Source organism: Nomascus leucogenys, chromosome 15 (genome assembly GCF_006542625.1).
Source record: "Nomascus leucogenys isolate Asia chromosome 15, Asia_NLE_v1, whole genome shotgun sequence".
In the NCBI taxonomy this organism is placed as follows: Eukaryota; Metazoa; Chordata; class Mammalia; order Primates; family Hylobatidae; genus Nomascus; species Nomascus leucogenys.
The window spans coordinates 24,727,408-24,750,125 of NC_044395.1; the positions used below are offsets into that span (position 1 = coordinate 24,727,408).

General features: G+C 36.4%; 1 protein-coding gene across 1 annotated transcript in view; it reads right to left on the reverse strand.

Annotated features, from left to right (window-relative positions):
• Positions 1-22,718, reverse strand: part of ZC3H12C (zinc finger CCCH-type containing 12C) — a 78,421-nt gene that overhangs the window by 16,280 nt on the left and 39,423 nt on the right. Inside the window, exons 2-3 of the mRNA XM_030828629.1 lie at positions 18,331-19,082; positions 2,753-2,892 (exon numbers count right to left, since the gene is read on the reverse strand). Of these exons, the coding sequence (XP_030684489.1) occupies positions 2,753-2,892; positions 18,331-19,082 (892 nt within the window). The remainder of the gene's footprint in view (positions 1-2,752; positions 2,893-18,330; positions 19,083-22,718) is intronic.

Genomic DNA, 22,718 nt, shown 5'->3' on the forward strand with positions numbered 1-22,718 from the left:
TATATATATATGTATATATGTATATAGATATATGTATATATATGTATATATATATGTATATAGATATATGTATATATATGTATATAGATATATGTATATATATGTATATATATATATATGTATGCCTGTGTGTCTGTAGAGACAGACACACAAAAATGAAATCTGCCTTTTATGTAAAAGAGCATTTCTGCAGATCATTAAAAATTCTGCCTGAATATTCTAATGCATATTCTATCATATTGATACCTCCTAATTGATTGAACCATTCTTCTAATGAATAAACGCTTTTTTTCTATTCTAAATAATGATACTGCATGGGATGTCTTTGGTCATAAATATTTGTCTGTATTTCTGCTTATTTTCTTGGAACTTATTCTTAGAAGGGGAACTAGTGGATCCAAGAATATTAACATTTTAAGACCAACTACTTTCTTGACAGGTTGTAACAATTTCCACAGCAGCCTATGAGTAACTGCTTCAGGGCATTGAATGCTATCAGTTTTTTACTTTCTGCTATTTTTTTTTTTTTGAAATGGAGTCTTGCTCAGTTGCCTAGGCTGGAGTGCAGTGGCATGATCTTGGCTCACTGCAACCCCCAGTTCCTGGGTTCAAGCTATTCTCGTGTCTCAGCCTCCCTAATAGCTGGGATTACAGGTGCCCGCCACCAGGCCAGGCTAATTTTTGTGTTTTTAGTGGAGACAGGATTTCACCATGTTGGCCAGGCTGGTCTTGAACTCCTGACCTCAAGTAATCCATCTGCCTTGGCCTCCCAAAGTGCTGGGATTACAGGCGTAAGCCACCGCATCTGGCCATCTCTGCTAATTTGCTGGGTGAAAAATAACATTGTTTAGATTTGCATTTATTTAATTACTAATGGGGTTGAACTGTTTTTCTTCTTATTTGGTGCTTATATTCTGGGAGTTGTCTATTCCTAGCCTTTTGACGCTTATATACTGGAAAGAAGTTTTTTTTTTTTTTTTTTTAATCAATCTGTATGAGCTCTTTATATTAAGGGCATGATTCTTTGTTGGATTTTTTTCCCTTAGGCAACTTGTCAATTATCATTTTTAAGAAAGTTTCTCAAAATGCAGGTGCTTTAATTTTGATATAATTTTATCTCTCTTTTCCTTAGTAATTTCTTCTAAAAGTTTTAAATTTAGAAAATTCTTATGGTCTCTGATGGTTTGATTTTTGACAATGAGTCTTCAGCCACCTGGAATTTATTGTTATATGGTGTAAGATAAGGGTCTAAACAAGTACACTTTTCCCAAAGGTTTATCCAATATTTGGTACTACTGGTTGAACGATGACCTCTCTGCTTTACATTTATACATAGGCTGGGGTCGGGTTCCACTTTGGAATACACCATGACTTGCCTATTCATTCTTATGTTAATTTAACAATGATGTAATAATTATACATAAAAATGAAGTCTTTTTTTGAGATGGGGTCTCACTGTGTCACCCAGGTTGCAGCGCAGTGGTGTGATCTCAGCTCACTGCAACTTCTGCCTCCTGGGCTCAAATGATTCTCCCACTTCAGCCTCTCGGGTATCTGGGACCACAGCACATGCCACCACACCTGGCTAATTTTTTGTATTTTTGGTAGAAACAGGGTTTCACCATGTTGCCCAGGCTGGTCTTGAATTACTGAGCTCAAGTGATCTTCCCGCCTCGGCCTCCCAAAGTGCTGAGATTACAGGCATGAGCCACTGTGCCTGGCCAACAATTAAGTCTTACTCATCCCCTTTGGGTATATAGTAGATGGTCTCTTTATTTATTTTTGATTTAAAATGCTTGACAGTTTTCTTTACACAGGTGCCTCAGTTTTTGTCAATACTGGATGCAGAGAGAAGGACAAGAAAGGTTGGATGTTGATTGTAAATCACTGTAATTGAGCAAAATGTTCAACAACAATAATTAACAGTTACAGAGGACATCATTGCCTGAAACTCATATATTTAAAAACTACAAAATAATGCAAAATACATTTCTTTCTACTGGACTGAGGCACATCCTACAGTCTTACGTGTCTTTTTTGAACTGTTGTTATTAGAATCTGACCATCACCTAATGTCACAATAGCACATGAGAAAATTGGGGCCTAAAGGGGTTCATTGTGTAGCTCAAAGTCTTCATAGCTAGTGAAGGGCAAAGCCAGAATTTGGATCCAGGTCTTGTGACTTGTGGCATCTCTCTAAAGGTCAGAATTTCACAAAATTTGAAGTCAGAGTTTCCACAAAAGTAAAGAAAAAAAAAAAGCTGGCTTATGTAGTGATGATTAATGTTTAATTAATAAAACCAGATAGTTTTCAAACTCAAATACTGGACAGGCATGGTAGCTCATGCCTGTAATCCCAGCACTTTGGGAGGCCGAGGTGGGCAGATCAGTTGAGGTCAGGAGTTCGAGACCAGCCTGGCCAACAGGGTGAAATCCTGTCTCTACTAAAAATACAAAAATTAGCTGCATGTGGTGGCACGTGCCTGTAATCCCAGCTACTCGGCAGGCTGAGGCATGAGAATCGCTTGAACCTGGGAGGCAGAGGTTGCAGTGAGCCAAGATCGCACCACTGCACCCCAGCCTGGGTGACAGTGCGAGACTCTATCTCAGAAAACAACAACAAAAAACAATGTTTGTGTCCCACTGCCTGCACTGAGTAAGTGAAATGGATTTAGGATACCTGACAGTGTCAGACACCTGCATGGGTATTATAGGAAAGCTAGGTACAAGCAGCCGCCTGGAATAAACCTACCTGTAATGAGGGCATCAGGTCGGGATTGCTCTTTCCTCCAAGCAGGAACAAAAACTGTAATGTCTTTGTGGCCTCTTTCCAAAAACCAATCCACTGCCAATTTTATTCCTCTGCAGGAAAATACTTCTTTGTTTCCATGGCTGAAAGATTATTACAGAACACTTAAAACACAACAAAACCTAAATTTAAGTAAATTAATTCAAGTTTAGAAACAGAAAGTGTTACATAATTACAACGGTAATAAGAGATGTCAGAGTTAAAATGGAGTTTATAGCTCAGAGACACATAAAGAAAACTAAGTTGAAAATCAAGGTCTGTGAGGAAAAACAAAAAAGAAAATTGGGATGATTATTTTCCAGAGAAGAAACAAAAGTGAGTTTTCAAAGGTAAAATTGTAAAGGTTAACTAGTCAGAAAGACACAAGCTGTTTTTGATCAGAATAAAGAAAACAGAAAGGGCTTCCTTCAACCACAGCAAGAAGAATTTCAGTCAAATGTCAAGAACTCATACAGAAAAAAAAAAATCTGTAAAAACAGTGGAACTGAATACTTAATGAGTTTCTAAACACTTTTCTTTCTCAAAAGTTCTTAGTGTATATTTCAATACTCAACGACTGAATAAAGCACAAACTTTATCAGGTGACCAATGTAAAACAACATACTATACACTCACTGAAAGGAAAAACATGTTCACAATGCTTAATCTCATAGAAGAAACACTTTGCATATACTGCAGTGAAAAGACACCTAGTTTCTGTTCAACTATATTGTGTTGGACAAGGATTAATGATGACAAAAGGGCATTCAAAATTGGATTAGCAGCCTTAGTGCCTAAAAGAAAATGCCCAACTAAGAGTGTAGTCATTCAGTAAGTGTTTATCTAGCACCAGGCCCTGCTTGTACACTTGAACCTAATAATTCAAAAATAATACTCATTCCAATGTTTTTGAAGAAAAAGCCTCCTATTTTGAATGCAATAATTATGTTCTTTTATAATGTGAAGGCTCCATTTGTTATCTATAATGGAGATATTTTTTCTTCTTAGGACTAAGGAAGGCTGAATGAAATATTGAAGGTAAATGCTTTATTAACTTTGAGCATAAACTAAACATTAGGTATATTAATATTTTGTTCTAGAGTTCCCTGGGAAACCCTAGAACCATCTAACATATGGCTAATCATTTTTAGTAAAAAACAGAAATAGACTGACTTGCTTTGTAGATGTCGAAGGCTCCAGATACAAACAAGAGAAAATACATGGTTCCGTAGTCCTGTCCTAATGGTCCAGGGCATGATTAGATGGGAAATCAGATGCACTAGAAGTTTCAGAAAATGGGATAAGGAAAGGGAGATTTTGAGGTCATTTTCTAGATAAGAAGGGTGACCCGATAGCCTGGTGAATGCCCCAGCAAAAGGTACAAAGTGATATTAGGTTTCATGGAAAATAATGAAATACTGAAATCAGTCTTCCGAAAAACTGTAGAAAATGGTATCTCTAGAGAGAACACATGTACCAAGTATTCCTAGATGCAAAAAGTCAGCTTGCTAAAACCTCACTATAATTTTACTTTGCATTAATGCTTTGAAATCTATTGCATTATGTCTATGGCCATGCCACCCTGAATGCACTGGATCTTGTCTGAAATCTATTGTATTAAGCTTTGCTAGTAAACTAATGATACTTGGTTTACTGAGAGTTGAGCATTTAATTGCTTCTGGCTCTAACAACAGGCCTGCATAAACATTTCTTCCTGGTAATTTCATTGGGTAAGGATAACTGTCACATTTACTCACTCTAGAAATAGAAAATTCTATCTCCTAAGTAACTAAATAACTTTTACTTTCATAAAATGTGTGCAAACAGCAAACCATTTATAATTATGGGATAAAGATTCTATAGATGATAAAACAGGATACTACGCAATTCTGATAATAAAGGTTGTTTCATTATCCTCCCTCTCCACAAAGACTCACAGGGAAAAAACAAGAATGAGAATGAAAAACGGCACATTGTTAATGGTAAATACCTCCATCTTGTTGAAAAAAACATAATCCTCCATGTGTTTAGGAAACTGTGGTCAAGTTTTCTGTTATTTGCAGCTGAAAACATCCCTCATTGCTGTGCTAGGCACAGCTCTATGAATACCCAGAAAAAGAATATGTTTTATGGCAAAAACCATTATTAGGAGCAGAAAAGTTATTATGTAACAGTTAATAGGAAGCTACAGTCATTCTAAACTCATTTCCAAATTAGTCACACAAAAGATCACAGTATTACTAGAAGAAATGAAAAAAATCCACAACCATACTAATTGACAGAAGAAGAAAACATTTAATAAGGATATAGATAATTGGAATAATCAATTACAAGCTTGATCTAATGGACATATACAAATTCTCCACAAAACTAAAGAGAAAAAATTATTTTAAAAAATATGAAAATTTTATAAATAAATTGGCTATGTACTAGGTCACAGAACAGATTTCAACAGATATCAGGAATCTGTACCATACATACAATACACTGTTTCACCACAATATGTTATTACATTGCAGATATAACGTCCTTGTCAAAAAAATTAATGTTGCTATAGCAGCAAAACCAATTTACAATTTTAATTTAAAAAGATCCAATTTGTAATGTAATAAAAGCCATACAAATCTTTAAAAAAAGACATGCAAGAGCTTTATAGATAAAATGAAAATTGAAAACCTATATTAAAGGGCATAAGGGAAGACTTAAAAGAACAATATACTATTTTTATGGACAGTAAGACTCGATTAATAAAGATGGCAAATGATTTCAAATTCATCTGTATGTTGCAATTCCAATCAAATTCTCCAAAGGTTTTTTTCACAGAACTTGAGAAGCTAATCTTAAAATTAATATGGAAAAACAAAAGGCCAGCAATAAGGTGACATTACAAATCAACGAGGAAAAGATGAACTATTTAGCAAATGGTACTAGGGCAACTGGTTATTCCTGTGGAAAAAATAAAACTGCATTTTAATCCCACATCATATACAAAAAATAAATTGTTGATAGATCAAATATTTAAATATGAAAGGAAAAATTATAAAAGTTTTAGAATAAATTACCAGAGAATTCACATCAGGATAAGAAAACACTTCTTAAACAAGACATAGAACTACATGCTATTAAGAAAAATAGATATATTGGAGCACATGAAAGTTCTTTATACAAAAGACTCCATAATAAAAAAACAGGTCATAGCTTTGGAGAGGAGATTTGCAACATATAATACCAATCAAAAGGTTAGTGCTCAGAATATAAAGTACTCTCATATATTAAAAGAGGTAGCCAGTTGTTTTTTAAGGCAAAAGATATGAACAATCAATTCACAGAAGAGGAAACTCAAATGACCAATGAAAATAGGAAAAGATGTTCAATAGTAAAGAAATGCAAATTAAAGCCAAAATGAGACACTACTTCACACCCATCAGATTGGTAAAAATAAAGTCTGCAAACACCAGATGTTGCCAAGAATGTGTGAAAGTAGGAACTCATACATCACAGGTGGGAGTGTAAATTGGTATAACTATTTGGGAGAGCAATTTGGCAATACTTCCATAAAGCGGAAGGCGTACTTTCTCTAAAACACAGTAGCTCTGCATCCAGGTACAGTAAAACCCCACAGGAACTCGAAATTAGATTCAATACAATTGGCAGCTGCCTTTCATCCTCCTCCCAGCCTTAGATGGCACTTGGGGGCAAGCTAGTGTTCTTATCTTTTAAAAGGCGAGGGAAAGGCAGGTAAGTGGGGATGAGCAGGGTGGGTCCCTGAGTTACCAGGACTTTCCCAGCCAATATTCCCCTGATCAGGCCCCAAAATGAATGCTAACTGAGAAATCTCTACGATCGCTGCTGTTGTCTTGGAAGTCTGTGTCAGGCATCAAGATCCAGAATCATTCCTAGTATAATAACTTAAGCCTGAGCAGACAGTTACCTGGTGGCTCAAATCAGCAGATGGGACTTGTCACACTAGGAGAGGTTTTGGGAGACTGAACTTAATCTAACCTTACTGACGCATGATGAAGGATGTGACTCATTATACGTGCTAGATACAATATAAGGGACAACTGGAGGAGGTGCTGATAAAGAATTACAAAATCAGAGTGAGCCAGATAAAGAATGATGAAAAACAGGATGTCAGAGTAAGTGCCATGTAGCTACTGATGCAAATGAACTATCTGTTGACTATTTACTAAAAAAAGGACCGTAGCTTTAATTGCTTATAAATAGAGAACATTCACCATAGCTCTATAGCCACTTATGGGCTATCTGCATGGATGCAGGGGTTTTCCGCTCAGTAACAAAATTAGTTAATCCTATATTTATGAATTAGCATGTTCCTTTGGGCCTTTATTACTTTTTTATCCCAACAATTTGGCAATAAGGAAGATTGGTATATCTCAAGTGAGTCCTTTTGGTGGGTGAATTTGTTGGAGGATTTGTGGTCACCCGTGATTAGGAAAGAACCCTGAATGTTTGCCAAAAAGTCTCCCTCTGACTACTTTGGCTGAGTGGGATTTGGTTCCCAGGGAAAATTCCAAAGCCTTTCTGCAAATTCCAAGTTACAATTGAGCAAAATTGGTAACTCACGGAAGGTCTCATCTGATTCATCAAAGGCTTTAACAGTAGAAAAATATGAGATGCCTAGAATATTGTCAGTAGGTCTCTTTTTTAAAAATAAAAGGCTTCTTTTATTCTCTCACATTTGGCATAAGCATACTTATAAAAATCCTGCTTTGCCATGGTCAAAAGAAGGCTCATTTGAAGTAGACAAATTGATGTATTTACAGGAATTCTCAGAAAAACCCCACTCAAAAGGATTATTGGTATCTCTGGATCTCAGGAAATAAAAGAAGGAATGAAGTGGGCAGCCACAAAGAATGAATTAAGAAACTGGAGAAAGAGATTAAGTAACTGAAAGCTCCTTTCTCTTCCTCTGGGTTCTTGACCTCTCTCTGCTGTTGCTCTTTCTGCTTTTTCTGCTTCTTGTTGCCCTTCTTTGCCTCTATCTAGGTCCTAGAAGAGTGGGGCAATGACCTTCTGGATGGATGGATGATTCCCAATGGCTACAGGATCTGGAGGTAACTTCCCCTTGGAAGGGAGAAAATTGCTAGCCTTATTAGAATATTCTAATGTGGATTCCATCTCCAAAACTTCCCTAAACTGAACATGCAAAACACAGCTGCAGAGGCAGAAATGATGAAGAAGAAGGAACAAGGAGTCTGAGAACCTGGATAAGAGACTGTCCTAGAATTAAGGTATTAGGTTGGCAAGTGGTTGCCTTGGTAACTTGGATGAAAGGGGAGGCAAAAGGAGTAAGGATACCAAACAGCAAAATGAGACTGACACTACAGTGCCATACAAACCAACTTATTGTTTCTTTTTTCTTTTTTTTAATTTTACTTTAAATTCTGGGATACATGGGCTGAATGTGCAGGTTTGTTACATAGGTATACATGTGCCATGGTGGTTTGCTGCACCTATCAACCCATCACCTCAGTTTTAAGTTCCACGTGCATTAGGTATTTGTCCTAATGCTCTCCCTCCCCTTCCCTCCAACCCTGACAGGCCCCGGTGTGTGATATTCCCCTCCCTGTAGTCATGTGTTCTCATTGAATCAACTTATTTTTCCATCTCAATGTGAAGAAAATCAGCCCTACCCTTTTGTAGCTCCGGTGGCTCAAATGCCTTTTTAAAGTGATCCGGGACTGCCAGGTACATCAGACATGGTAGGAGTGCATATGACCTTTTCCCCAGCTGATGGTACCCATCTTAAAGTTATTTCCCAGTGCTCTGAAAAGATCTGGAAACATCTGCCAAGGTGCTCTGTGGCACACTGGCTGCTGCATAGAGTTGCTCTGGCTGACTGTGTTTGACTAATGGAACACGTATGATGGGGGCAAATGATAACCCCTCTTGTAAGGGAGTGCCCTGGCCTCAGGAAGCTGACTGCCTCCTCAAACAAGAAGAGACTATCTCCTCTCATGCCTTAGAAACCCACCGCGAGGTGACCTGGGAGAAGCTGCAATGCTGCTGTTGGGTGAGTCCCCACTGATTTTCATCAGTGGCTGACTGAGGCATTTTCTAAATTAACAAGGATGGATTTAAGGGCAGATCAGAATAGACCCTTATTCTTCTCTACTTTTATGGCAGCCTTGTTACTGGGAATTCAGGCCTAGGTAAAAGAAAAGGTATGCGGATGGTAAGGATAGACAAGTTTCTCAGGTATTGGCAATAGCAATCCAGTTTTGGAAAAAAAAAATGTAGAAAGATAAAGACAAAGAAACTTAAGACTGCAGTGTTACCTTCCCAGTTAGAACTGTACACAAGGGGAGCAAACCCCTTTCTGGGACTACCAACAAATAAGAGACGATCCTCTAATGAAAAGTCAATAGGTCACTACTATAGGAAGCTAGGACATTGGAAAAAGGGATGCTGGAAGAGACTGAGGAAGATGCAAAAGATGCAACCCAATCATGAAGCTTTACTACCCCCTCCAGAGATTTCTCCCCTCGGGAAATCAGACAGGAAATAACGGGCAAGTGGCGCAAACTAGGAGCAAAAGTGACATAATAGGAAAGCCTCAGTGCTGGAAATGGGACAACCTCATCTGTTTGCTTGTTTTTCGTGCCTTAATCTTTTCCTGCTCTGTCTTGTGGAGACTAGGGCCACGAATTCTGCAGTTTCTGTTCATCTTTCTTGTTTTAGCCTGACCCATTAAAACAAGTTATGGGGCTGGGCGCGGTGGCTCACGCCGGTAATTCTAGCACCTTGGGAGGCTGAGGCGGGCGGATCACGAGGTCAGGAGATCGAGACCATCCTGGCTAACATGATGAAACCCTGTTTCTACTCAAAATACAAAAACAATTAGCCGGGCGTGGTGGTGGGCGCCTGTGGTCCCAGCTACTCAGGAGGCTGAGGCAGGAGAATGGCGTGAACCCGGGAGGCGGAGCTTGCAGTGAGCCGAGATCGCACCACAGCACTGCAGCCTGGGCGACAGAGGGAGACTCCATCTCAAAAACAAAACAAAACAAAACAAAACAAAACAAAACAAAACAAAAACAACAAGTTATGGGTTTCTCTCAATCACCTTCTACCTTTTCTTTTTCGTCTGAGATTCCTGAGCCAATAGGTCCTCTGTTCGAAGAACATGCCTCTCTCTTGTTTCTTACTGCTGTTAATTTGTTGTGAAGGGACCTGCTGTGTAACCTAAGGGCCATCACATTCTGTACTCTGGGTATTTGGAAGATTCTAGGAGACAGGGCACTTGAGCTGGTGAGTATGTGCTTGTTTATATCAAGAGTAAGTATGTGCTCGGGATCTTCCATGCTATGGGCCACATTTTGAAGAACAGAGGCATCCTAACATCAGTGGCAACTAAAATCCCACATAGGATATGAGATGCTGATTTACTAGAGTCACTGCAACTCCCCCCCGCGCCAATTCTGCAATTTGTTGTAGAGCTCATATTGGATGATAAGATGCAATTAATCTGCAGACCAAGCTCTGAAAAGGACTACTACACTTTGGACTGGGATAATTGAAACCTCATTACTTCTATCCAAAAATGCCTACTCAGTTTCAAGTAAATGCAACTCCTTATGAACTAGACAATTGGAAATTAGGGTGAGCTAAATGAACATAAATTATCTTAACAAACATATGCTTCATAAGGCTTTCACTATTATAATTTTTCATTTTTCTGTAAATTCACTTTGTCTCATAGCTCTAACAAGATTATCTCTACTCAAGACTAATATATTGGAAAAGCACATAAATTCTACTTTTCTGTCCTCAACAGAAGGACCTAAGAAGTCAAAATAATATCTTGTATCCTGTAACACCATATGAACTGCCACCAGAGAATTATGCTTGTTTATTAATGGCACTACATTAGCCACCTACAATGGTTAATAGATAATAGAGGTGGGTTTTGTAATGCAGAGAAAAATTCAAGGGACCACATATTGTAATGCAATGTGCCTCAGTCTGGGGCCTAGAAGGGAAGATGATGGGACAACCACTTTTAGATCTGCCATATCTAAAAAACCATAATGTTACATATTAATGTTTTCTTTAGGTATATATACAGATACCATTAACTAGGTTAACCACAGAACAGGAAGGGTTATTTTAGAATTATAACTGTTACCTTCCAATGATAGACACGGGGAGTAATTGAAAAACATGGAAAAACCTAAAAAGAGAATGAAGGCGTCTATAAAAAGAGACTGCCTCTTTTTAATACTTTATATGGCAGTGAAGAAAAGAACAAAGGAACCTCTTTTCGGTTATCTTTTTATTTCCTCAAATTTGATTTTACTACAATTTGCATATTATATAATGCTTGTTAAAAACCTTGGAAGTTACGGGTGATCTTTATTTCTAAAACTTATATAATACGTATATTATTTACATGATTAAAGAAGACCTATTCTTAAAAAGTCTTTTTCACAAATCATCTAAAATCTAATGATACAAAGTACCTAGAATGGCACATTTCAGTACTCCAAACAGAAATGGCTCTTGAAGATACTGAAAATAACATAGCCTCTGGAATTTGACAGGAGTTTAAATCTTTTCTTTACCACTTTTCTGTGTGAGCTTGGGATTCTTATTCTGAATCTTAATTTCTCATCTTTAAAGTGAAAATAACCTCACCTACCTTATAGCATTGTGAGAACTGAATAAGGTGATAAACCTAGCCAAGTGCCTGGCACATCGAAGTCTTCAACACATGCTAGTTTCTTTACTTTCTCATGTCCTCTCAGTCTTAATGTTTAGAAAATGGAAAAAAGCTTGTTTTGGAATCAAAATGAAACCAATAAAATACATCTTTATTTAATAGCTTTAATCTCACAATACTAAACTGTGACTTTTAGAGCAAAATGCATGATGTGTAGAGATCACTAAACAGTGTTTTAAAAAGAAACCAAACAAAAGATCAAGTTAATTATGGGATTCAAAAGGACATGCAACTGATTTTCTATAACCTTCTATATATCATCTTTTATTTAAATTAAAAACTTGACCTGTAAGTTTGCTATATTCTAAGATGTACTTGCATAAGATACCCTCCACTAGAAAAATAAGTATGATTATAAAACTTCTATTACTTTAATGGGTAATTAGATTAACCTACCTATTATGATAAGGACACAAGTTAGCAGGGTTTGTCCATGAAGTGACTAGAATGGAAATATAAAGGTATCTTTTTAGGCTGGGCACGGTGGCTCACGCCTGTAATCCTGGCACTTGTGGGAGGCTTAGGTGGGAGGACTGCTTGAGCCCAGGAGTTCAACCAGCCTGGACAACACAGCAAGACCCTGTCTTTATACATATATACACATACACATATACATATACATATATGTGTGTGTGTTTTTAAAAATAATCTTTTTAAACTAGAAAATCATACTTGAATCTTTAGTATCAAAATCCTTCCAGTTTAGAAATAGTTAATTATATTAGAGAAAGAATATACATTTTAATCACAGAATAATTATAATATTAATAAATATTTATAGAACATTAAATTATTAATATAAAGTCCAGGTACTCTTCAAATATTTGGTGAATTAATTTTATTTTTTTCTCATATTTTAGGCCTGATTTTACAGAAACCATCTTGGATACATGAAAATAGATTTTAATTTTAAAGGACTCTAAAAAAAATGACTTTAAGACCTTCTTCACTGATATATTTTTCAATGTTTAATGATTGTTAAATTCTCTTACATCTATTCCGTAGTCCTTAAGCAGGGGGAAGAAGTGCAGCTGCCTCTCATCTTCAATAGGAAAATACAGAAACGTAGAAACAGGATATTTTACTTTCTCTCATTGTAGTCCAATTAAATTTCATATTTATTTGAGAATCTATAATTCATCTCATGGGGATCTGGAGTTTTTTCTTTTGTATTGAAGGCTCATAACTATTTATGCATGCCTATTTTGTTATTCTTATAGCTACTCAACATTATTGTCGCTGATCTCTTTTCCAATATACCAAAATCATTCTGAAGCTAAATCTCATTCACAGGATGCTAAATATTAAACATACCACCAGAAAACTAAATCCATGTCCCTTGTTATAGATCATTTAAATCAATGCTTATCAAGCTGTGTTCCAAACAGAAATTCTATGGCATGGCAGGACTTCTGGGGAGTAGAGAAGGGAATTTTTAAGTGGGAACACAACCCTGTACATCCTTCCCAGTTCAAACAGAACTCTGCTATTGCTTGATTTTAAATATTGGGCTTCCATGAAGAGATTTGCAGGATTGTACTGCTTTAAAGGAAAATAGAAGCCTGGAAGTCATCGATTTAGGACAACAAAAATATTTAACACCAAAATTACTATGGAAGTCTATTATGAAGTAATTATTACCCTTCAGTTGGTCATCAGCTTAACAGTAGTACAGTTGAGAGAGGTAGCTTTGAGAATTGAAAGGGCTAAGGAAAAAGGAAAGGAAAAAAGATTTCCTTCACTATATGAGGTCTACAATTTGAGGCAACATCTAGCTGGTCAAGATCCAGTCTAAAGATAATGAAGCAAATCTGTTTAGTAGATGTAAAAAGGTCTTATTAACGAAAGTAGAAAACATGGACTTTAATCACTTTTCCCCATTTTGTATAACTGGTAACACTAGTTAGGTGAAGATCTGTGATTAACTTTATTTCTATGTAATAGGATTACTCAGGTTGCCAATTTTTAGGTTAGAGTTTAAATAAGCACACTTGAGATAATAGGAAAGTTTACTGCTGACTGGTCTATTAAAGTACATGATATTGATGACAACTAGAATTATGTACTTAGAATTATAAAGAGGTGCAATGGAATCTAACTCTAATATCTGTCTTTGTCAGGCTCCACAATGATATAATTAAACAACAACAAAAAGCTAGCTCTGATTCTTTGATTCTTTTCATAGGCTCTAAGGATTTTCTTTAAAAACAGTAAGAGAAATGGGGCACTGCCAAATGAAGTAATACCTGTGACACTCACCTAGAGGGAATTTAAGCTATCCTTTAATGAATGTTACTTCTAGTAAACTGTGGCTTACAAAACAGTCTACTGAGAGGCTATTCAATAGAAATATAATGTAAGCCACATATATAGTTTTAAATCACTGGCATAGCACATTAAAAAAGTAAAAAGCAGCTGGAATTAATTTTAGTATGTATTTCATTTAACTCAATATATCAAATTCTTTAAATCCACAATCAACATAAAAGTTATTCAAATAGTTTACATATTTTTGTACGAAGTCTCTGAAATGTGATATGTAGTTTATATTTGCAGCTTATCTCAATTTGGGCTAGACAAATTTCATGCAGTTCTACTGCACATAATTTTGATATAGTTTTGTTGAGAGAGCCAAAAACAAATTTGTATGAATTCTGGCAATTTTTAGTCTCATCTGTAGTCTAAACCATACATTTGGACTAGGTGTACAGGATGATTTTTTTAACTATAAATCAGTGCTGTACTTACATGATACACAGGCAACAGGAGGGCAAAACCAACCAAACAATTGAAGGCAAATTTTAGAGCCTAGGCAAGAAAGCCTTCAGTATTCAAATTTATATCAAAAAGGGTTCTCAAGTTCATACAGCTTCGCAAAGATTAGATATAACAAAGGCTTTGTACTTTTTAAAAGATTAATCAGAAGTTTAAATCCTGATTATACCTAAATTTGCTAAACTCTGCTTGTATTTCATAAATATATGGGCTTAGTTCATTTTCTTGATACAGAGGAAAGTTATCACAGCTTAATATATTTTCTCTGTTCATATTCTGACTGTATAATCTATATCTGATTTCTGTTCAAACTTTAAGAAAACTACTTCAGTGATTTACCTGCAGTGCTTTTTTTAATACCCCAGTTAACAATCAGATGTGCACTAACACCAGCTGTTTTCCAATATGACTCTTTGGGGGACTGAGTATAAACTCTCAAGCAAATGGTTACTTTATTTCTCTATTCTGTGTCATTTGATTGGTATACAAAACCAATGATGTTCTTGGTGCATCTTTTTCCAGGAGTTGTCCACAATTTAACTTTTGCATATATTTGCAAACATCAGTGGGTCTCTTTGTCTCCAATCTTAGTGCTCAAATCCATTCTCTACATTTCTCTATAGAGTGATTTTTTCCTAAAGGCAAATGTTATTATGCCACTTTTTTCCTTGCTTAAATTCTTCTGGTAGCTCCCTATCACTAACAGAGAGGCAATACAAGCACGGATCCCATTGGCAAAAGTGGTTCACCTGAGATTATTAGCAAACAAAACATTTATCCTAATACTCCACACAAACATGCAAAAATAAGGCCTACCCATCAGTCAGGGGAGAGATTTAATCTAATCCCAGAAACCTGGGTTCACTACCCAAAAGGTAGGACTTGCCATGATAAAGGAGGGAAAAGTTTCAACCGTCTGTTCATATCAAAAACACAAGACTGGTGTGGTCAGCTTCCATTCTAACACTCAACAGAAGAATGTGTGCTATGGCATGATGTGGAGGTAGCCATGAAGCTCTGGGCTTTTTCTTTCATCATTCTTATTTTATATAAAATCTGGAAGAAGGTGAAAAGGGATATGGAGATTTAGTTAATTTTAATGAAGTCAGATGACTAGGGTCATGGAAGAATACTGAAGAACTCAAACACTTTCAGGTACCAAAGGGGTCTAACATCAATTTATCACATTCTCACTCTGGATAGCTCACTAGAATTTGTTGTTGTTTTTGAGATGGAGTCTCACTCTGTCGCCCAAGCTGGAGTGCAGTGATGTGATCTCAGCTCACTGCAGCCTCCGCCTTCCAGGCTCGTTCCATCCTTCCACCTCAGCCGCCCACGTAGGCATGCACCACCATATCCAGCTCATTTTTGTATTTTTAGTAGAGATGGGATTTTGCCGTGTTGCCCAGGCTGGTCTTGAACTCCTGGCCTCAAGTGATCCACCTGCCTCGGCCTCCCAAAGTGCTGGAATTACAGGCATGAGCCACTGTGCCCGGCCTTACTTGTATTTTCTTAACGACAAGTCATCTGAACCTAAAACCAGGGAAACATCTAGAAAGCAATGGATTCATTTAAGAAAATACATGAATTTAAACTAGAGGGTACATGTGGATACAGACTGATTCTATATTCCATAAGAGTAGAATGCTAGAAGATGTATTTTTAAATAACTCCTCTGGTAATTCTGGTATACAGCCATGGTTGTAGGTGTTCCTCAGGGATCTATGACCTTCCTTCACTATTCCCTCCTTTGGCAATTTTATGGCTTGTGGTCTTACATATTATCACTAAGGTAATCATTCAGACATTCTGGATTATTACAAGAGAAAGATCATTTTGTGGTCAAGTTTGGGCAAGATCAAACAATAGAGAGGTAATCTTACTGAAGCCCTTCTCAAAGCCCTATGCACATTCCATACCTCTATGACACTTGGCGAGATTCTTTCTACTCCATTAGAAAGGGTTGTTTGCATCCAAACTGATCTCCTACCTCCCATACATCACTGTAAAAATTATCAGTATAAGGCACAACTCTACTCTTGACATTCCTCTACTGAAAACCCTTCAATTACCCTTGGATTACAGAGCCAGCTTTAAATTCTCTAGTAAGATCTGGCTTTAACCTTTTCAACTTAGTTTTTCTCTATTTTATATGATGAAGAATATAGGCTTTTAAGTCAGACATATTTGGGTTTGAATTCCATTTTGTCTTGGCAAGTAATTCAAATCTTGTTGCATTTGCTTATAAATGAAAGAAAGAAAATACGTCCTCCACCCGAAAAAGCTATTTAGAGGATTATAGGTTGGTTCTCCTCATAGTCTATGTGAAAGAACTTGCTGTCACCTACAGAAAACAGTAGTTCCCTAATTTCGGCATACATCATTATTGGAAGGCATACTACTTACAAAGTGATGCCTGAGTTACACTTTGCACCTGACTTGGTAGGTCTCCATGGGGCTCTAGAAGTGCATTGTCCAATATAGTAGTCAACAGCTACATCAGGATACTGAGCACCTGAAATATAGCTATTCTGAATTGAGATGTGCTATAAGATATACACCAGATTTCAAAGACTTAAAATCAAAAGAATAATGCAGGCCAGGAGTGGTGACTCACACCTGTAATCCCAGCACTTGCGGGGCCGAGGCGGGCAGATCATTTGAGGTCAGGAATTTGAGACCAGAATGGCTAACATGGTGAAAAACAGGCTCTACTAAAAAATACAAAAATTAGCCAGGCATGGTGGCATGCGCCTGGAGTCCCAGCTACTCAGGGAGGCTGAGGCAAGAGAATTGCTTGAACTTGGGGGCAGAGGTTGCAGTAAGCCGAGAGCGTGCCACTGCACTCCAGTCTGGGTGACAGAGTGAGACCTTGTCTAAAATAAAAAATAATAATGTAAACTCTCTCATTAACAACTTTTTAAAGTTGATTACATGTCAGCAAGATATTTTAGACATGTTAGCCTAAACAAAATACATTAGTCACATTAATTTTACCTGTTTCTTTTTACTTTTTAATGTAGGTACTAGAAAATTGAATATGACATACATGGTTTGCATTGTATTTCCCTTGGACAGCACTGATATAGAATCTGCATTTTCAACAAGTCCCTCAGATGATTCTGTGGTAGGCATCCTCAGGTCACCTTCTGAGAAACTGCAAACGAAACTCTAAGCTCTCCAGAAGAAGAACTGATGCTTTTATCCACATATCTTTTTATCTTCACAGCGCTCTGAACATTGTGAGCAGTTACCAATAAGCTGATTGAATTTAGATGTGCTTTAAATATTGAGCCATCAAAATTACCAAAAAAATTTCTTTTAAAATTTTATTTTAAAATATATATATAGGTATAGGTAGAGGTGTTCCCTATGTTGCTCAGGCTGGTCTCAAACTCCTGGCCTCAAATGATCCTTCCACCTTGACCTCTCAAAGTGTTGGGATTACAAGTGTGAGCCACCCTGCCTGGCCAAAAAAATTATCACTGAAAGTTTTGCTTTTCTTCCCCCCAGTTCCTTAAGAATTATTTCTGATTTGCATTTCTTGAATGGAAACAACTCAAATTAAAAACAATTCAAACTACAGCTTTGTTTTTTTCTCAAATCAATAAAATACATAGTTTATTTTCTAGAAGAATTAGGGTTATTTAACTTCCTAAAGAAATAGACCATTTGACTAGATTCTAAAATTGTTGATTATCATCATGTCAAATTATTCACTTAAAACTACTGATTAATACTAAACCAGAAACACACACTAATTTTTATACCATAGAAATTTAGCCAGATGAGGACAAAAAAGACATATCTGAGAAAAATGGGTCTCTATACAGGGATAAATCAAGTAAAGATGGCTGAGTGTCCTGAAAGAAGAGAGATGGAAAACTAATGTTTTCTAATGTTAACATCAGGATGCAGAAGAATGTTGACTTTAATGACCGTGAGAAGGAAAAGAGCCACAAAATTAGAAATAACTTTTAAAGATTATTTGGTAGTAATTTTCAGTAACGATTTTTCCACTTACCTCATTGCCACATTGCTGCCATCAATAACTATTGGTCTCAGATTTTCACCGTCATCTGTTACAATCTCTTGCATTGGAGATTCAGACCTCTGAGATTCCAGGGAAGAAGCTTCCCGTGTTATAGTGTTAATTGTACTAACCGTTTGATCAGCCTCACTTTTATTTCCAAGTTTGACAAGTTCTCCCAAAATATCATTGATTAAAGCATCAGTACCGAGTTTGTTTAGTACAAGCTGAACCTGTTCTTCAGAATAACCTAACTTAAGTGCAAACTCCAGTTTTGTTTGGTATTCTCGCACCACATCAGGTGGTTTCTTTGCTTCCTTGGATGTAGTCTGGGACTCTTCAGGTTTAAAGTCTTGCAAAATTTCATTGCGCTTGAGTATGTGAGGCTCTAAACAGGGAGACCTGCAGAGCTGTCTGTGAGTCTTAGTTATCAAGCCTGGCTCTACTGAAATGCTACCCAATTGTTCTGACTCATGATCAGAATTTGTGTTTTCTTCAGAGTCACCAGAGCTTGCATTCTCTTCAGACACCTCTTTTTCATCCTTCCCCGCATTAACGGTATCCATACTTGGTTTTTCTACTGTTGACCAAGGTACAGCTGGACTTAACTGTGGGTCAGTGCTCTCCACATAAAGGTGGCCGAGGTCATGCCCTAGGTGATCCTTCAAGCCCATGAAGCTGTTACGTGTACTTGACTCCACTTTGCTGTTTTTTCTGTATTCCTGAATGCAAAGCACCCCGTATTCCTAGAGAAAAATGTAAAATATTTAGAATATCATAGTTATGGCTTGATTTCTGTCTCAATGGAGAAGTCAGAAGAGAATTACTCAACTACTGAATATCTATTAATACTTTATATTTTGTCTACATCCTCCTCTCCCTCCTAACACCCTTGCCAAGAGAGTATCATCTGCCATTTTTCAGATGAAGAAGTTATAAATTAGAAAGGCGATGTAATTCCTCCAAGGCAACAAAGTAAACAAGTAGTAGAACTGTATTTTTTACCCAGTTTCGTCTGATTCTAAAAGCCATGCTTTTCCCACTATATCATACTCCTTCTCAATCTCGATGGATCAGATTTTTCTACTTTTAGGATGGCTTATAATTCTAGAGTGACACATAGAATATTATCAAAAAGTATGTTTTTAATATGCATGACAGGTTATTTACATTTTTAACAGAATTCATAAGTATCTATAAATATTCTTTTAAAGAGAAAGCCACATAGAAAGAAGCCATTCACTTATACTTGAAAAATCATTATTAATCTGGATGAAGCTTAACAGCAATCTAAAGAACTTTCAAAAATAATATAGATACTGCAATGATATTCTAAGATAGCCAGAAGGGAATTAAATAATTACAAGGTGAGTTAAATTCTTCTTAGAGATGAACAGGGTTTTGCCCTAGTAATCATGATTTTTTGACTATGGAACATGGTAACATAATATAATTTCTAGCATTATGCTATCCTTATTAAGTGCCAGGGAAACAACAGTCTATTTCATTCCAGGAGAAAAATAAAAGTTTTATTCTATCTGCACTTATGGAAAGCAGAGATGATATCTCACATAAAATTAGCAGCAAACAATTAGGCATTTTAAATAAATAATGTTATCTCAGTTTCTTGAATTTTATGGCAGAAAATGCTCCTGTATGATATCAGATTAACTAGCCATTAATCTGCATTTGGTTAAAAAGTGATATTTTTTCCTATTTTTCACCATGTAAGAATACTTTTACTATTTAAAATTGGTTTGTTTTTTGCCATTTTACTATTTTTCCTTAAAGACTACTGGAAATGTTATTTCTCTACTAGGAATGGGTTAGGAAAATAAAACTATTTTCTCTGGTACTTCATTGTAAGAACTATATCCACATCGAAGATTTACTTTTTTTTTTTTTTTGAGACAGGAGTCTCACTCTGTTGCCCAGGCTGGGGTGCAGTGGTGTAATCTCAGCTCACTACAAACTCTGCCTCCCATATTCAAGTGATTCTCCTGCCTCAGCCTCCTGAGTAGCTGGGATTACAGGTGAGTGCCACCACGCTCGGCTAATTTTTATATTTTTAGTAGAGACAAAGTTTCGCCACGTTGGCCATGCTGGTCTCAAACTCCTGACCTCAAGTGATCTGCCTGCCTTGGCCTCCCAAAGTGCTGGGATTACAGGTGTGAGCCACCACGCCTGGCCTCATGATTTACTTGTTGAGGCAATTCTAGTATTCTACGCAGATACAGCATTAGCAAGCCAGCGATAGTTGAATTTCAGACTGCCATAGAACACCTACTTAAAACTAACCTGAAAAAGAAAACTGAGAAAATGTTTCTAAAGCTCTTCAACATCATATTTATACCAGAAAATAGCTATTATATAAATGTTAAAAGAAAATGCTAAGTGATTTTCTGAGAAGTCACAAATTTGAAAGCATACCTGGTAAACTTTAATTAGAGAGTCAAGTAATGAAATACATTTTATTAACTACGGTAAATACTAGAGAAGAGAACATGGAATCTTCAGCTTGATAACACACTTAACATTCCTTCAGTGTAGAGCTCCTACACACTTCTACAGGAGTTTCCTCAGGGCCTATTCCCTGAGAAGACAGACAACTTTAATACCATTGTTCTACTAATACAGGATTCATTAGTTTTAAAGAAAAATCAATTCCCCTAGCTCCGGATTGCCCAACTCATAAAAAGAAATATCCCTTAGGAGAGCTCTATATACATCTGCTTCATTATGAAGTTGTACCCACTTCAATTTTTTCCAATTAATATGGATAAGCATGAGCCCAATTATTTAGAATTGAAGGAAGGAATTTTAAAAACAGATTTTTACACCCTGTGATTTATTAACTACTGTAATATACTAACACCATAATGCAAGTAACAAATCACAGCAGCATCCTAATAAAGGGATACAGTTAAAAGAAAAGTCCACACCATGGCCTTCGTGGCGCTCCCACCGAAAGTATCTTAAATGAGGAAAACCTATTGGAAGCTGGGCTGCTTGGCAACCAGAAGCTGGTTGCTAAGCTGCACGCCTTTAACATGCCATCATGAATGCTAGCACAGTGAAAGAATAATTTGGTATGAACAAAAGCCTATAAAAGAGACCGGGACTTAAGTGCGTCTGGTTTACCCTCTGAGAACAATGCAGCTGCCAAACCAATCTGGAAGCTCCGACATCATTGTTCTGTAAACCCCACAATCTGCTCTGACTGCAGGAAGTGCATTTAATGGGCAACATTTTTGATCTCCCCTGAAAAGTTTGGGTTTTGTGTAAGTGCTGTTGTGAGATAATTCTTCAAGATAATGACTTGCTGACCAAATCCCTGAATTGACCTAGGAAATATTATTTAATATTGAGCAGTCTGGGGTTTGCTTTTTTTTTGTTTTTTTACATCAGACAAGATGAATACCTTATGAAAAATACAAACAATGACAAATATTAGAACGAAATGTTCTGCTTAAAGGATAAGTGAAATTATTCTTAATTTTCACATTTTTCAAAGTAACAAAATCAGATACTGCTAAGTTTTTAAACTGAAAATCAATCACTCTAAAAGGTATTTAAATCTTTCTATATCTTCTATCTAATATTTTAAAAAAGTGTCAGTGATACTACCTAAACCTACTATACCATGTAATTTTATTATATGGCTATCATGATACAAGGGGGAAAATAGGATTTTCAGTTTTTTTAATAACTAAATCACACAAACCTCATTTGTATACCAATGTATTTAGTGAATACCACATATTTTTAACATGTGATAATTTATGTAATTTGCACATAATTTTAAGTAAAAAGTTTACAATAATTAGGCTGACTTTTTAATGCTAAGGATAAATGTAAGCCTAACCTACTTAAAAAGAAATTAACATCCAATTTTTTTAGGCAAATAAGTCTTGTCTTAAAATATTCTGGTTGAACTTTTTTCACACTGACAGGCCTCTCTTCATCTTCTAGATTTCACTGGTTAGCTCAGAGAAGGTTATCCAATGTCATCGTGTACTAAACAAGCAGTTAAATGATTTTTAGTCCTTGCAAAACAAGAGGCTAAATAGAAACAGTACAAATAGGGACAAACGAGTTCAATTTCTAGGCCTATAAGCATACTACAAATTTGAAATAACCTGATTTGTATTGATCCAAATGGTAAAGATTTGGTTTTTAAAACTTTGATCTCTAGAATGCTTCCTTACCCACTTGTAATTAGCAAACGATTGCCCTTACTTAATAGGGCACCTAAAAACAACCCAGAATTTGGCAATATCTTGAAATCATTCAATGAAAAGCTACATGATAAAGATTTAAAAACAAGGTATTTAAATAGGCTGAAGTATTTGTTAATATAATGAAATATGTAAAATTTACAA